Source organism: Geotrypetes seraphini, chromosome 13, assembly GCF_902459505.1.
Source record: "Geotrypetes seraphini chromosome 13, aGeoSer1.1, whole genome shotgun sequence".
Taxonomy (NCBI): Eukaryota; Metazoa; Chordata; class Amphibia; order Gymnophiona; family Dermophiidae; genus Geotrypetes; species Geotrypetes seraphini.
The window spans coordinates 17,764,399-17,781,055 of record NC_047096.1 but is presented as its reverse complement, the minus strand read 5'-3'; the positions used below and the strand labels follow the sequence as shown (position 1 = coordinate 17,781,055).

General features: G+C 43.7%; 1 protein-coding gene across 3 annotated transcripts in view; it reads right to left on the bottom strand.

Annotated features, from left to right (window-relative positions):
• KDM5B (lysine demethylase 5B) overlaps positions 1–825 on the bottom strand; it is a 136,448-nt gene extending 135,623 nt beyond the window's left edge. For 2 of the 3 annotated variants that reach the window (XM_033917478.1, XM_033917481.1), the window contains exon 1: positions 537–824. In XM_033917478.1, the coding sequence (XP_033773369.1) occupies positions 537–677 (141 nt within the window). In that variant the 5' untranslated portion in view covers positions 678–824. Of the gene's footprint in view, positions 1–536 lie in introns of all 3 variants that reach the window. The other variant, XM_033917480.1, reaches the window with a different exon arrangement.
• Between the last annotated feature and the right edge of the window lie 15,832 nt (positions 826–16,657).

The window sequence follows — 16,657 nt, the reverse complement described above, 5'->3', positions numbered from 1 at the left end:
GCCGGGGGCTGAAACGTCATTCGAAAGGGGCTAAAATGCAACAGAAGGGACAGAGAGGAGCAGCAGCAACGTCCTCCGGCTCTCGGCCACAGGGGACCCCGGTCTTTCCAAAGCAACAGCACGCAGAGAAGCTGAAGGATCGGGAGTGGGGAGGGTCTCCTGCTCGCCGGTGTGCCCTTCCCACAAGGCTCCGGTCCCGACCTCCCCCCCCCCCTTTCTCGCTTTGTTTTCATTGCAAGCCTCGGGCCCAAGTCACAGCCTTGGGGGGGGGGGGAGAGGAGTCGTTCCCCTTCCTATACCGGATCCTCGTTCGGGGATATAAGAGAGGGGGGGGGATGGGTGATGGACGGCTGTGCACAAAGAGGGGGAGGGGAAGAGGGTATAGGGGGGGGTCTCTCCCCCCCCATCACCAAAACAACCTCCAGCTGCCGCCATATTGGAAACTTTCTTGCTCCCTCAGCAACTCGTAACTTTGCTGGGAGCTCCGGCCTCGCTTGTTGCCCCCCCTCCCCTTCCCCGCCGCCCCCGCCACTCACCGGCGGCGGGCGCACCTTACAGATGCCCGTCTTCTCGGCGATAGGTCGGATCTTGTTAATGAAGGCGAAGGGGTCGGCGAACTCCTCCCAGCTGGGCTCGAAGACCGGGCACTCGGGCGGCGGGACGAACTCGGTGGCCATGGCCGGAGGGTCCGAGGCGCGCGCACTCGCTCTCGCGGGCACCGGCTGCGGGAGGCGTAACGGCCGCTGAGCTCCCTCAACGCTCTCTCCGCCAGCAGCGAGGCCGCGCGAGCCGCCCCAGCGTTACGCACGCCTCCCAGCGCCACGCGGTCCAGGTGCGCCTCCGCCGGCGTAAATAGTCCCCCCCACGCCACTGTCCTCTCCGGGAGAGCCCTGGGCGCTGGCTATCAGAGGGGGAGGGAGGTGGTGGCGGACCTCGTCGTCTTCTGTCCTGAAAGTTTGGGAAGCGACAAAGCTTTTCACGCTACATATACTGTACATGCAAAGTTGTCGGGGTTAGGGCTTGCCTATTACAGCTAGTCTTTGTTCTATCCAAGTGGTCTTGTACTTTTGCCTTAAAGTGATTAATACGGACTAACAAGACTGTCCATCTGGCAAGTGCCAAGCTAAACTGCGCAATGTGTTTGTTGATGAAGAAATTATTAGGAAAATAACTCGAAGCTTATCATCATGTCTCTTATTCCTTCCATGCTGCAGCCAATTCTAGTCAAGTCATCTAAAATACATAGTAGAATTAGAAAAAGTACAGAGAATGGCCACCAGAATGATAAAGAAGATGGAGTAAAGGTCTATACACGAATACAAAGAATACCAGACACTCCTTGATGTTACACAATATTGCACACAGGTAGAAACATTTTAAATACATAAGAGGAAAAGAAAAAAAAAAAACACATTTAAATCAGTCCACACAATAAGCTCTGCAAATTTTTGCAGGAAAATATGTCAAAAGCAGTTGATATTTCAGAAGTTTTAATAAGTTCCTAGAGGAAAAGCCCATAAATCATTATTAAGGTAGACTTAAGGAAAAGCTACTACATATGCCTGGTAGTTCTCAGGATCCTGCCAGCTACTTGTGACATGAATTGGCCGCGATTAAAAATATTTAAACTGATGGGCCTTTGGTCTGACCCAGGAAACTGCCCTGCAGTGCAGAAGGAAGGAAGTCCACTTATGCTCAAAAGATAAGTGTTATCTTTAATCTAGGAAGTATGCCCTATCATCTAATATAATAAAACGCTAAGCGCGCATGCGCACTCTTAGCCCATGCTTCCCTGATCTGTCGCGCTGTGCCGGCAAGAGTGCGCATGCGTGCTTACTACATCACCAGGACTTCAGCCGGGACCGCAGCCAGCCTCCACAAGCGAAGTACGAGAAAGCGAGGGTCCGTCCGTCTGTCAGAGCTGCTAAAAAGATCACGCGCCCCAACCCCCTCCCCCCATTCCACTCTCACGCGTCCGCTCGGTGCCGCCACAGCTCCGGCTCTTTCCCGCCCTCCAGACTTGCCGTGGGGGCCACAACAATGAACACCTCCGGCCGGCCCCGGAGCCTTTCTTCAGTCCCGTCAGGGCCCGCCTTCACCGACGCAACTTCCTATTTCCACGCGGGCTGGGTGCCACCGACTCACACCCGGCACGGGTGGACGGACACAATGTAAGCGATGCGGGAGGGAAGAGGAAGCTGGTGAGATAACGGGCCCGTGGAGGAGGAGCTAGAGAGGTGATACAGCAGCTACGGAAGGGAAGGGAGACTTTGCCATTTGGAAGGAGGATAACGGGCCTGAAGGGAAGGGGCTAGATAAATACAGGACCCATGAACGGGAAGAGAGATAATGGGCGAAGTGGACCGGAGTGACCAGACTGACCAGGCCGGATCATAACTGGCAACCATATTCTATCAAATTGTGCTTGGCTACTGCACAGGGAAGTGGGGGGGGGGGGGGGGATAGAAATGCTGCTGCATAGGGGGCAGAGAGAGACACAGATAGAAAGACAGACAGCGGGAGGGAGAGAGACAGAAAGAAAGAAAGACAGACATATTCTAGAACCCGTTAATGTAACGGGCTTAAAGACTAGTAATGTATATTGGACTTTTGTATTGCCTCTTCAGGACCCCAATATTTCAGATGCAAGAGGCAGTAAACTCATTGCAGAGATACTAAGCATAACATGGTTTTTCCCCCCCATTTTCACATAAAACAACTTCAGACTATACAAAACACTGCCCTCAGACTGATCTACTCCCTGAGAAAATATGATCATATTACAACTGCCTTCCTAGACTCTCACTGGCTACCTATGCAAGCATGAATTCAATTCAAATTCTACTGTCTATTATTCAAAGCATTAAACAGCTCCGCCCCCCCCTATCTAAACAACCGCCTAAACCAGATCCTCACCTCAAGACAAAGAAGAACTCCAAACCCTTTTGCCTTCCCTCCACTCAAGGGCACTCAGAGCAAAAAGATGTTTGATAACCTTCTGGCGACGCAAGCAGCAAAACTTAACCACTCCATCTCCAACCTGTTGACGGCAACGGGCGACTTCAAAACTTTTCGAAAAGAAATCAAAACCCTACTTTTCAAAAAAATTATCCAGATATCTTAACCCAACCCTTCCCGCTCCTCCTAGATAAATTCTCCCCCAAAACCTCCACTTAAATAATCTCTTCCTCCCCAAAACACCAACCAAGTATTCAGATCCCTGAAATGTAACGTAATCTTATTTGTACTCTAACTGTAATCTATTTGTTATATCACACAGTAATGTACAGTCAATTTAATATCCAATTTGCAAGTTCTTCCGGAATTAATCCAGGTACCTCTCCTCCCTTGTAACAAAAAAAACCCACCAAAAAACCCAAAACTGTTGTAACTTCACTGGAAATGTCCAGTTAGCTCTTTTGTAATCCGCCTTGAACTGCAAGGTATAGACAGAATAGAAGTCCCTAATGTAATGTAATGTAATGTAAGAATGGATTTAACTTCCTTCTGCCATTGCAGGGTAGTATGAAAGTTCTTATGCAAATCTTTACACTGTGATAAGTGGCCAGTAATGACCACACCTTTATTAAAAGTAACAATATCAACTACACTTTTTTCTATATCAGATCACACCAATGCATAATCAAAGCTATGTGATGACCAATACATTGCCAGTCAGTTGGTGATCTGCTGTAATGTGTCAGCCTAGGCTTTTCCCACACTCTCTGCTTTATAATCCATGTACCAAAGATTGGCATCTACCATGCCACTGAACTAGAGCTGCCAGTGGAATAACTCATATGAGCACTCTGCCATGGCACCTGTCTAACATTTCTACTCGAGTATGGCTGTGGCCATCCGCATCAGGCTTTTCTGCTCTCCCATGGGCCACCCCTCACCATTCCCCTATCTTTTCTCTCTTATGATATGGCCCTTGAAATCCACCCACATCAAAAGGGATTTTTGTTAGGCATATTCAAAACCCGTGACCTGGGAGGATGCAGTGCCAATAAGAGCCTATTGCCATGTCAGTCACCTGGCAGTTTCTGGCCTTGAATTTACTGTTACTGAATGACTGTTAATAAATGCATCTTACATGTGAGGATGTCTATGGAGTTATTTGCTTTGTAGTTATATGTTTTGTTATTTTTGTTTCTATTTACATTTATTTATTTGAATGTATATCCCATCCTTCCAGAAGAACTCAGAACTCTTTCTATAGCATCTTGGATAAAACTTTTGTTTCTATCATACTGTGACATCAGCAGCAGCTCAGTTGCGCAGGTAATGAGGTCATCCCATTGACTACTGTTGTCTTTGCAATCTATATATTTTTATTATAATGATTTAGTACAATGAAGCTCACTTGGAAAATATGAGATATGGGTCTATCCACTCATGGTTTAGCATATAGAAATGGAAAATATGAACAGTTATTTCTGACAGCTATGTGTGTCCATAAACTGTAAATTTAGGGTTTTATTTCCAGCTTAATAGTTTTTTTAAGGATATACAAAATTACCATCATCGTTTTCTTGCCCCAGATACTAGTTCTGGATACCTTTTCTGATAGAATCAAATATGTATGTTTGAAAAAGGCACAAAGCTGACTGGAGATTACAAATCCTGGGAGGTGATGTGGCGTTTCCCATTGTTTAAAATCAGAAGCCCTAAATATATTCTATAAAAAGCAAATCAGTAATTTGGCTTGGTGGGGGAGGGGGGAATTGGCTGCACAAAAGGAGAGAGTACAGTCTGCAGAAATGCAGAAAATTAGTGTTTATAACATCTCTTTTTCTCTTCAGATCTCTATGTATAAGGGGATATGGTTTGTCAAAAATACTGGGGGGGAGGAGTGGTGAAATTTGGGCCTGGCTTGGATGTGAAAACACAAACCATCTTCAAACCAGAACCGATAACAGTAAGCCTACCAGCGATTATGCCACTGGGCCTTTCAAGAGACATCATAGGAGGGCATAAACTTAATATTTGCCTCTGCCACAGCCTTTCCTCATGACTTTGGGCAAGTTACTTTATCTCACCATTTCAACAAATTGTCAAAAGCACATGGAGATTTTCTTTGTACAAGACCAGCCCTAGGGTAGTTTGACTATACATGGCCCTTTTGAACTGCCTGAAGTTATACTGCAAGACTCACTAACACCCTGGTGCACCGATTCTCTGAATTAATCCTACCTAAAGCTCCTTCTACTACCAATTATTGTTTTGTGACCAATGCTGCAGGTTTCAGCCTATAGAGCACGGAAGTGGGTAGTTTTATCTTCAAGTGAAATCAGCGAAGCTTGCTGCAGAGGTGAGAAACGCCATTTTTTCACCCTCCCCAGCAAGAAGCCTAAAAAGAAACAGACCTGCTTTGCTCGGTTTATGGGCTCTGTTTACATGTGCGGAGGAATATCTTCCAGCTGACTGCCACACCATGCTCGGCACTCGTTTTTTTTAAAGAGACTCACCATTCCACTGGATTGGCTAGGGGTTTGGGTTGCGTCATGGTGGGGAAGGAGGGGCGAACCTTAGGCTGAGCTTCATTGTCTGTAGTTCGTAGCTACAATGGAGGGGTTTGCCCACTTAAAATAAATATCCAGCCCCTCTCTAGGGCTTTAAAAGATGCTCCCGCACGTGGGACAGCCAGCAGCGGCGAAACAATAAAACACCCACCTTCGCGCACTGAGCGTAGTGCTGGAAACTTTTGCGATTACGGTCCTTGCAACTTCTGAAGCCATTTAAAACCACCAACGTTTTTACACCCCATTGTGTAGTAACATGGAAAAAGATGAGAAACTCGATAGCAACTTCAACAAAAAAAATTAGTATTTTTTATTTATAAAAGATAAGAATGCGTATTGTCGGAGAACAGGGATGAAATAAGTAGCATTTGGGCTGCCAAAGTTAATTAATACAATATTCGTAAAGTTGCTAAGTCTCGCTCCCCCCCCACCCCCGCCACACCTTACTGATGACTGTTTCTAGAGACAGATCTTGCTAACCAAGGCGAGAAGAGTCGGCGATTACAATAAATTCTTTAAAAAAATAATTTCTGCCCTGGTTCAGAGAGGCTTTAATTATGCAGATTGTTAAGAGTAATAGACAAATGTTGATTTTATCTACAGTAGCTAGAGCGGAAGGTCTGTTGCCGGCATTCATTCAGCTTTTTCAGGTCTTTGTTCCCCAAATTCCATTATTGTACAAAGATGGAAAGTGAACACCCAACCCCTCCCCCACAAATACACACACAAAAAAAAAGCATCATCATCTTTTGGGCAACGAAATTACCACTCTTTCGTTCTGCCATGTCTGCCCTTTGACTAATCTTTGTTTCAGGTCTTTCTTGAGTCTGAAACGTGACACCTTCCTGAATAAAGGAGCAGATGGAACCAATGGGTGGATGACAGATCAGTACAGGTCTTGGGGCTTGTTTTCCAGGCAAGATCGGCTCTTTAAGAAACACGTCACCCTCCCCCATTTAAAAAAAAAACCAACAGCAACCCACGCCATCGTTCGATGTGAGCCGATTAAAAATGTACGTACATACAGAAATATGAACGCCGCCCTTCAGTCTAACGCTAACGAAAGTCCCTTGATGAAGAGACTGGTGGTGGGAAGAACCCCTTGATTTGAAAATGGTAGCACGTCACAATGAAAATACATGGTATCAGCTACACACCATGCCTTTGATTCGTTTAAACCGCTCCCCCCACCCCCCCCCCACACCCCCCCCCCCACACACACACACACTTTTTTTGCGCCATAGATCTTAAGAACAAAAGGAAATAACTGCTCTAGCAAGACAACCCCTCCCAAAATAAAAAATAAAAAACCATCAACACACACACAAAAAAACACCCCATCATACATTGTTAACGTCTGCTTTTTGTTCTTTACTTGGAGGAACTGAAAGTTGTAATAATTTCCAATTATTTGAGTTTTATAAAAGCACACGGGCACCAAAGGGTTGGAGCAGGACAAAAAAAAAAAAAGGGGCCCCCGCCATGATCTTACCCATCCCTTCCTTCTACCCGGAAAGAAAGAAAAAGCAAAAAAAGATGGTTGTCTCTGAAACCTTCAGCAGCCCGGACCTTATTCTCCTCTCCCAAGACTCCAAGAGAGAGAATGCGATGGCCGTTGGTCCTCAAAATAAATGAAGCCGACCAAAGTGAAACTCCTGTTAGTGCCCCCCTCCCCCATATTCTTGCTGCGTAAACCTCCGGCCATTTAACTCGGAACTAAGCCTGGCCTAGACGAAGTGTGTTTTTATTTAACAGGAAACATTTCTTAAAATGCTAGGTAACGGGGGCCAGTTTGCCCTGCACCAGAATAGAATAGAATGGTCTCTGAAAGGGACAATAACTTCTGTAGCCTAATGTGATTCATTTCAGAAGTTAAAAAAAAAAAAATCACCATTTGTGCCTAAACACCCCCCCCTCCTCCTCCTCCTCCTCCTCCTCCTCCCCGACGCACGCAAACGAAGCACTGCAGGTGTGTCAATCTCAGCGCCAGCTCACGCAGCACAAGAAAACGGGTGGAGCCAGAAATGCCGAACCTCTTCCTCGCCCCTGCAGAGTCGGGACTGCACGTAGAGCACGTGCGCATATTACAAGCTCGCACCAGGCAAGGAGAGCGAACCACGAGCACGCGCAGGTAGAGGAACCGGTTGACTTTTGATGCGCGATAGGGCGGGTCTTCCGGTTGGTGCAAGCAAACTTCCACTCCAAAGAGCGGATGTTTGCATTTTTTGGGTAATCCCGTGCTGTGACTATTGTTTAACTTGTGAACCCTGATAATTTCGTATCCCATCTGTCTGATGTACCAGTAACGTGTACTTTTGTAGGTGCTTCCCAGTTATTATTGTTTTTAAATGGTGGTGGAGAAGATGCTAATATGTGCAACCGGTCAAACAAGAGCCCTTTGCTGCTTAATAATGGAATAAGGCATCACGATTCAGAACTGAATCTCATCAAAACGGGACATAGGTAGAAGCCAGATTCTGCACATTACTTAAATTTGGGGTTTTGTGCATCAGAGAATTCAAAGGATGTGGCTTTGAGCCACTGGAGATGTGCTGGATTCTCCTAGTGGAGAGTATAGGAACTTGAGGAGAAAGCTCCCTATTATTTCCACTGATCAGACCATTGGAGCTGTGCTGGATCCAGCTCCTTTTTCTTCTCTACCAGCAGTTTATCCAAGTGGCCCCCAGCTCCCCTGGCAACTTTTAAAGTAAAAAAAAAAAAAAAGGAAGGGTCTTCTGAATCCTCTGATCTTATGCTTTCCAGTCTAAAAGCCACTAGTGGATCCAGATGACATTTGGGTAAGCTACTGGCAGTGAAAAAGGAGTCATATCCTATACTTTCTACTAGGAGGATCTACTGCATCTCCAGATCCCACTTTAGATCTTCAAAAAGTCTGCCTTTTACATAGTCCCTTCCAAATGTGATTAAGTAGGAGTTTGTTTCACTGATTTATTCTAGGCAACATATTTTCCACTTTCAATATGAAAAAACTATTCACTGTGTGCAATTTTGCATGCAATGAGAAAAATCTAAATTTACATAGTAACATAGTAAATGACAGCAGATAAAGATTGGAACGGTCCATCCAGTCTGCCCAATAGTCACACTCATTAAACAGTATTATCTTTTCTTTAATATTTCTTTGTAAGTTCCGGCCTTAGTTTGTTTTATACCATTCATTTTCTAATTAGAGATCTGTGTTCATACCATGCTTTTATTAATTCTGTCACCATTTTTATCTCTACCACCTACCACCCACCACCCTCTCTGTGAAAAATAATTTCCTAACAATACTCCTGTCTGCCACCCCACAACCTCAATTCATGCTCTCTAGTTGTATCTGATGTCAGTGGCTTTGTGAAGAGAAGTGTGGCTGGGAGGAGGAAGCCAGTCAGAGGAGGTAAACACCTGCACGAGGGAAGTATGAATTTGGGACACAGAACAGAGGGAGGGAAGGACGAAGAGAGGCGCGTTCGGACATGGAAAGAAGAGGGTCGCATTTGGACAGGAAGGGAGAAGCAGGACCCCGGTTTGTAGGTACTAGTTCAATGTAAGTTGGACGTTATTAACCCAGGGACTGCCTGTAGCAAAAAAAAAAATTTGTCTCCCTTTTTTATATTTCTAATCTGCACTTTCACCAGACATATCTTTCTCTTGGCTTCTTTCATTTTCATCCGGTATTCCTTTTTGTGCTCCTCTTCTTGAGTATTTTTATATTTCACAAACACCCACTCTTTTGCCTTTATTTTCTCTACCATTAGTTTGGAGAATCATATTGGTTTCCTTTTGCCCTTGTTTTTGTTTATTTTCTGTACATAAAGGGCTGTAGCCATTTTTATTGCACCTTTTAGCTTGGCCCACTGCTTTTCCACTTCCCTTATTTCCTCCCTTCCTATTAGCTCTTTCTTCAGATACTCCTCCAGGACTTTTAGTTTTGTGTGTCTGCCTTCCACTTTAGCTGTTACATCAAACCAAACCATTTGATCGTCACTGCCGCCCAGATGGACACTCACTTGAACATTAGAGACACTTTCCCCATTTGTGAGCACCAGATCCAGTATCACTTTTTCCCTCATTGGTTCTATCACCATATGTCTCCATCATTTTCTCTCCCCAGCCCTCCTGGACTAGCAGCAGCAGCTCACTGTGCTCTTAACTTCCCCACACAGATGATGCTAGCATTACTTTAGCGATTCCATTAGACAGCCTCAGGGCCTTTGCTAGCAACCCACCTCCAATGATGCAACTTCCTCTTTTTTCAGAGGCAGCCAGCCTAGCAAAGGCCTTGAGGCTGCCTGATGGAATCATTCTTCAAGCCCTAACTCTTTAATCTCCCTCCCAACCCCACAATTACCCCTCCCCCCTGGGCCTACTGAGGTATCTGGTGGACCAGCGGGGGTCTTTGTGGCAGGAATGCAGCCATCTCACTCCTGCCTCATCATGGCTGCTTTCTAAAATAGTTGCCTTGACCTCTCACAGTGGCTCGCCACACTTCCTATCATACCGTGAGCTGTTGTGAAAGGTCACGGCAGTCATTTTAGAAGGCAGCCACGAGAGGACCATGCTCCTGCCACAAAGACTCCTGCTGGACCACCAGGTACCTCAGTAGGCCCAGGGTTGGGAGGGAGATTAAAGGATCGGGGCCTGGAGATGAGAGAGAACGTGGCCATGGAGTGGGGGGGGGGGGGGGATGGATGAGAAGTGCAGAGACCTGCAAGAGGTTGGAGGGGAAAGAGATGTCAGAGCAGGGGAAGGGGGAGGGAAGAAGAGAACTGCCAGGCTGTGGGAAAGGAAGGAGAGAGATGTCAGACCACTGAGAGGAGGGAAGGAAGGACAGAGATGTCAGACAAGGGAAAGAGGGGACAAATGCCAGACTGTGGGAAGGAGCCAGATGCCAGATTGTCACTCTTCTTTGAAAATTTCTAGTGCCACTATATCTTTTTTGAGATAAGGAGACCAGAACTGAACACAATTCTCAAGATGAGGTCGCACCATGGAGAGATACAGAGGCTTTATAACATTCTTAGTTTTGTTTACCATCCCTTTTCTAATTCCTAGCATCTTGTTTGCTTTTTGGGTTGCCGCCACAAATTGGGTGGAAGGTTTCAGCATATGACCTGACCTCCTGATCTTTTTCTAGGATGCTGACCCTCAAGATGGATCCTAGCATCTGGTAATAACTATGATTTGGGTTATTCTTCCCAATATGCATCACTTTACATTTCTCCACATTAAATGTCATCTGCCATTTGGATGCACAGTCTTCCAATTTCCTAAGGTCTCAGAAATCTCCCCCATTCTCTTTGCAAACCCAATTGTCTCTATTTTTCAGGTAATGAATAAATAAAGTGTAACCAGCACAACAACACAATAGCAAAAAAAAAAAAAAAAAGCAGGGATATCCTACATAACAAATATGAATGTTTAGCTAAACCCAGAAATAACACTCCTTTTAGTTTGAGAATTGTCATTAAGAAAAAAAAAGTGACATTATATGAGGCAACTTAAGTAATAAACATGATCCAGTTATCATTACAACTGTCAAGTCAGATCCACTGTGGGTATTTAAACCTTTCTTACTTTCTTCATATGGTAAGAGTAAGCATGTTTTATTAAACAATGTTAAATTATCCTGAAGCTTGTGAGAGACATAAATAAACCACAATTTAATAAACCAATCCAGTAGCAAGGGAAGGAGAATGCTTTTCCATTTTGAAGCCCCGGTGAGTTTGGTTGCCAGCAACAAGGAGCATAGCAGTTCCCCGTTTCTAAGAGTTCTCCTCCTGGCACCAGATCTACTGTATAACTTGACAGAAGCCAGTGCAAAATTCAGGGGAGTTACAGAGCTTATTGTCTTAATCTTTCCAATCGTAAGCCTGAAAGTGTGTACAAGGATCTTCTAGCGTGGTACATTTATAAGATTTTTTTTTCCATGTAAAAGCAGCTTGTGAGCAGAAATAAGCACTTTTAAAATTGCCTGGAGATATACATACATAAAAATATGTATTATCAGTACATAATGCTTAATTTTATTTTTACTTCAGATTGGAAGGTTATATATTCTCTTACCCCTCCTAACTCTCTTCACAGTGAAAAATACAATGTTTACAGATCCTCAGAAGTACCACCTAGCACTCATACAAATTCATCGTGTCAGACTTTATGTACTACTTCCTCACTGGATCTTCCATACTTTGCTATTAATTAACTATTCAGTGGTTGGGGACAGCGGCGTTCAGCTTTGGAAAGGGATATGATGCCTTGATAAAACCCCTTAGGGTGAAACATGTTGGCGATATAAATCCCTTAACGCATAACCACAAGTTTTAAGCTAAGTATTTAAACTATTTATACACTAAGGTGGAAAAAAAGTATTTATGAATTTAATAGCAAAGTATGGAAGATCCGGTGAGGAAGTAGTACATAAAGCCCGACACAATGAATTTGTATGAGTGCTAGATGGTAATTCTGAGGATCTATAAACGTTGTATTATTTACTGTGAAGAGAGTTAGGAGGGGTAAGAGAATTTAGATACCCTTCCAAGCTGAAGTTTGGGTTATACTCTTCACAGAAAATTTAACTTGAACTATTGTGCTGTTTGGTCAATTCATTTTATTTTTAATCATGATTATTGACCCATCACAGGAAGAGCAACAAAAAATTCCACAAATTCCAAGGCTGGTAAAGTTTCCATTAATAAAATGCAGTAGCTTCAAACACATATGGCCTCTTTTACAAAGCCGTGTGGCAACAGCCCCAAAGCTCTTTAAATCTCTATGGGCTTCGGGGCTGTTAGCGTGGCTTTGTAAAAGAGGATAATTTAGCATTCCCTTTGATTCACAAGGATTTGGTTGTCCCTCCCTTCCCCCCCCACCCACCCATGCTCCTGTCTCCTTGAGTCTACTCAAGTTCAAGATATATCCGTTATGAGGTATTTAAGAGTCTACTGCTCCCACACTTTTTGAAATAGGTTCCCTCGCAACAAAGAGAGGTCCTAGATGTTCAGCCACTCCATTTTCAACAAAGAAATCATACTTAGGCACCACAGCAGCTGGAGCCATCTACAAAGACAGAACTGACCCTTTTTTTTGTCATCAAAGCAGCTCATTTGAGATATCCCTTCATCCCCAGAGGAACAGGCAAAGTTACTGTAAACTTGTCAAAGAAAATAGCTGGGGATAAGCAAGGCCTTCCAGACCATTGTTGGGAAAACACATCAATGCTTACTTTTATACAGTAATCCCCAACTTTATAATCTTGCATATTTTCCACACTTAGCATGTAAAATTGCACACATAGGTCATAGAATACTGCCACTTATGTACATAACTTGATAAATTAGGTGCTAAAAATACAACAAATTTTTAGATTGAATCAGGTTGGGCAGACTAGATGGACCATTCGGGTATTTATCTGTCATCATCTACTATGCTACTATGTAACCAATAATTGGTACTAGTTAACAGTTCCATGCTTAACTGCACTTAACTGCTATTCTAGTAACTGAGCATACATAAGCTATAGGAGGCTGTTTTATAATATGGGACCACAAGGTGGTGCAATAACAAAATTTAGGTGTACCTAAGTTGTTATAGAATATTAGTGCAACCCACTTTGGAATGACAAGGATTAGGTGTGATGATTTACACCAGTGGTTTTCTAACCTTGTCCTAGAGGACCACCAGGCCAATCGGGTTTTTAGGGTAGCCCTAATGAATATGCATGGAGCAGATTTGCATACTTGTCACTTCTATTATATGCAAATCTCTCTCATGCATATTCATTAGGGATAGCCTGAAAACCTGATTGGCCTGGTGGTCCTCCTGGACAGGGTTGGGAACCACTGATTTACACCAGATTAATAGTTGGTTTAAGTCAGGGGTCTCAAAGTCCCTCCTTGAGGGCTGAAATCCAGTCAGGTTTTCAGGATTTCCCAAAATGAATATGTATGAGATCTATGTGCATGCACTGCTTTCAATGCATATTCATTGGGAAAATCCTGAAAACCCGACTGGATTGCGGTCCTCAAGGAGGGACTTTGAGATCCCTGGTTTAAGTGGATGCGCCTAGTCAGGGGTAGGCAATTTCAGTCCTCGAGAGCCAGAGCCAGGTCAGGTTTTCAGGATATCCACAATAAATATGCACGAGATAGATTTGCATCTCAAGGAGGCAGTGCATGCAAATCTCATACATAGTCATTATGGATATCCTGAAAACCTGATCTGGCTCTGGCTCTCAAGGACCGGAATTGCCTACCCCTGGTCTAGGTGCACCAATCAACAAGTGTAACTGACAGAATTCTATATGTCGTGCACACTGATTGGTAATATGCATATAGTTCACCCATGTGCCACCCACATGTATTTATTCAGTTTTCTAGCCTGTCCTCCCAGAAGAGCCCAGAACAGGTTACAAGTTTACATACAGAATAACAGATAGCAGTAAGAAAGGTCGGGGAGTGTGGTTACTTGATTTAAGAAGGTCCTGAAGACTTTATTTGTAGAGGCTTTTTTTTAATGATTGTTTGAACAACTTTTATGAAACTGAACTAATGTTTTATGTCTCCTTTTTTTGTTTGATAATTATGTATGTATTCATGTGAACCGCTTAGGTGTAAGTGGGCTAAAAGATTTGTTACATAAATAAATAAAATACTAATAGCGTCTAGTGAAAGAAAATTAAGAGTACAGATATCTAACAGTGACAGAGTGAACACAGAGTTCTTGTAGTAGCAAGACAGTTTCCATAGACAGAACAAATCCGACATAGGTGTTTGGACTTACAGTAATATAATGTCTAACAATTACTCACAAAACTAACATAGGTATTGGGACTATTTACAGTACAGGACAATGTGGGTTTGGATGTACAGAGAGTCTGGATTAGCATTGGTTTAGGGACAGTACGGTAGTCTTTGTGGACAGTTCTAGATAAAAAGATGGCTTTTTACTGCCGAATAGGGAGGGGTATAGGTTGATAGTGCTAACATAAGCAAGTGGCATGTACCTTTAGGTGCCTGTTTATAGAATGGCGCTGAAAGGCAGACACAGAACCCAAAATCAGAAGCAATAGTTCTTTATTGTTGGCCTGTTTTATTAGAGTGTAAGCCCTACTGAGCAGGGCCTGTCTTCTCAATGTTTTAATGTACAGCACTGCATACATCTAGCAGCACTATAGAAATAATTAGTAGCAGAGTGCACCTAAAAGCGAGTGGGCATGCACGGGGGAGGGACAGGTCAGGGTTGCGTCTGGAATACTGGCAATTATGTGCGCACTAACATTTAGGGCTCCTTTTACAAAGGTGTGCTAGGGCCTTAATGCGCGGAATAGCGCACGCTAAATTGCCAGGTGCGCTAGCCGCTACCGCCTCCTTTTGAGCAGGCGGTAGATTTTCAGCTAGCACACGCTATAAAACCGCTAGCGCACTTTCGTAAAAGGAGCCCTTAGTTGTAATTGTTTACACCAGCCACCGACATAGCGTAAGCAGTCAATGCTTAAATATTGCTGCATAAATGCCAACTTACACTAGTATTCTACAGTATACACACTTTTTAAATTTACATGTTTTATTTTTTCCAAGTATTTCTTTACAATCCTTCAATATAGTCTCCCTGGTTTGCAACGACTGAGTCCCAACATCCGGAAAGCTTCATTATTCCATCCTAGATACCGTTTTTGTTCAGTTGCCGAATGGCTCGGGTATGGTGGAAAAAAAAGCTCTTCCAGAGATGCAAAACAATGTCCATGCATAGGTTGTTTCAACTTTGGAAAAAGGTCAAAGTCTGGTGGACTCATGTCTGGACTGTAGGGAGCATGAGGTAACACCTCCCAGCTGTATTTGTGTAGTTTTGCCAATGAGTGGAGAGCTCCATCTTCCCCACAACCAAAAAAATTTTGACGATCTCAAACATCAAACAAATGATGATTTTTGCTTATGAACACGAAGGCATCAGCATTACAAAGTTCCATGTGGAAGAAGTGTCACAGCAGTTGCTCTTGGCTGGGCCCTCATTCTCCATGACAACGCTCGCCTGCACATAGGGAATGTCATCATTGAAAAACTATGCAAATATGGCTGGGAAGTGTTATCTCATGCTCCCTACAGTCCAGACATGAGTCCACCAGACTTTGACCTTTTCCCAAAGTTGAAACAACCTATACGTTTTGCATCTCTGGAAGATTTTTCATCTGCCGGTACCCAAGCCATTCAGCAACTGAACAAAAATGGTGTCTTGGATGGAGAAATGAAGCTTCCCAGACATTGGGACTCTTGTCATTGCAAAGCAGGGAGATTATGTTGAAGGATTGTAAAGAAATACTTGAAAAAAATAATAATAATAAAACATGTCTCAATACTACAAGGGTCATTTCATAAATAATGCACAGTATTTTTTAAATTTACATGTGTTATTATTTTTTTTTCATGTATTTCATAAATATATATATATATATATAACCATGCACTAACAGATTTAGGGCATGTTAAAAAAAAAACCATTTTATACTTATGGGTTTCCTAGCATTTAGTATGCGCTAAATCCATTAATACACCTTAATAAAGGTAAACCATAGCGATTCCTGTGTCATAGCAAATCTCATTAAGGGGATGCTAGAAATCAGGCATTCACTAAAACTAGAGTGCACTGGTTTTAGAAAATGAATGGCCGCTCCTATGGTTCAGACCAGTTGTTGCAGGCAGCAGTTTGCCTGGGACTGGAAGAGCGCTATCCATCCTACAAGGAACCTTTTATCAGTTACTGGCTTGTCCTTGAAGAGTCTCCTGCAATATAGCACAGTTACTTACCGTAACAGGTGTTATCAAGGGACAGCAGGCAGATATTCTTAACATATGGGTGACGTCACCGACGGAGCCCCGGTACGGACACTTTTAACTAGAAAGTTCTAGTTGACCGCACCGCGCATGCACGGGTGCCTTCCCGCTCGACGGAGGAGAGCGTGGTCCCCAGTTAAGATAAGCCAGCTAAGAAGCCAACCCGGGGAGGAGGGCGGGTCCTAAAAATATCTGCCTGCTGTCCCTGGATAACACCTGTTACGGTAAGTAACTGTGCTTTATCCCAGGACAAGCAGGCAGCATATTCTTAACGTATGGGTGACCTCCAAGCTAACAGAG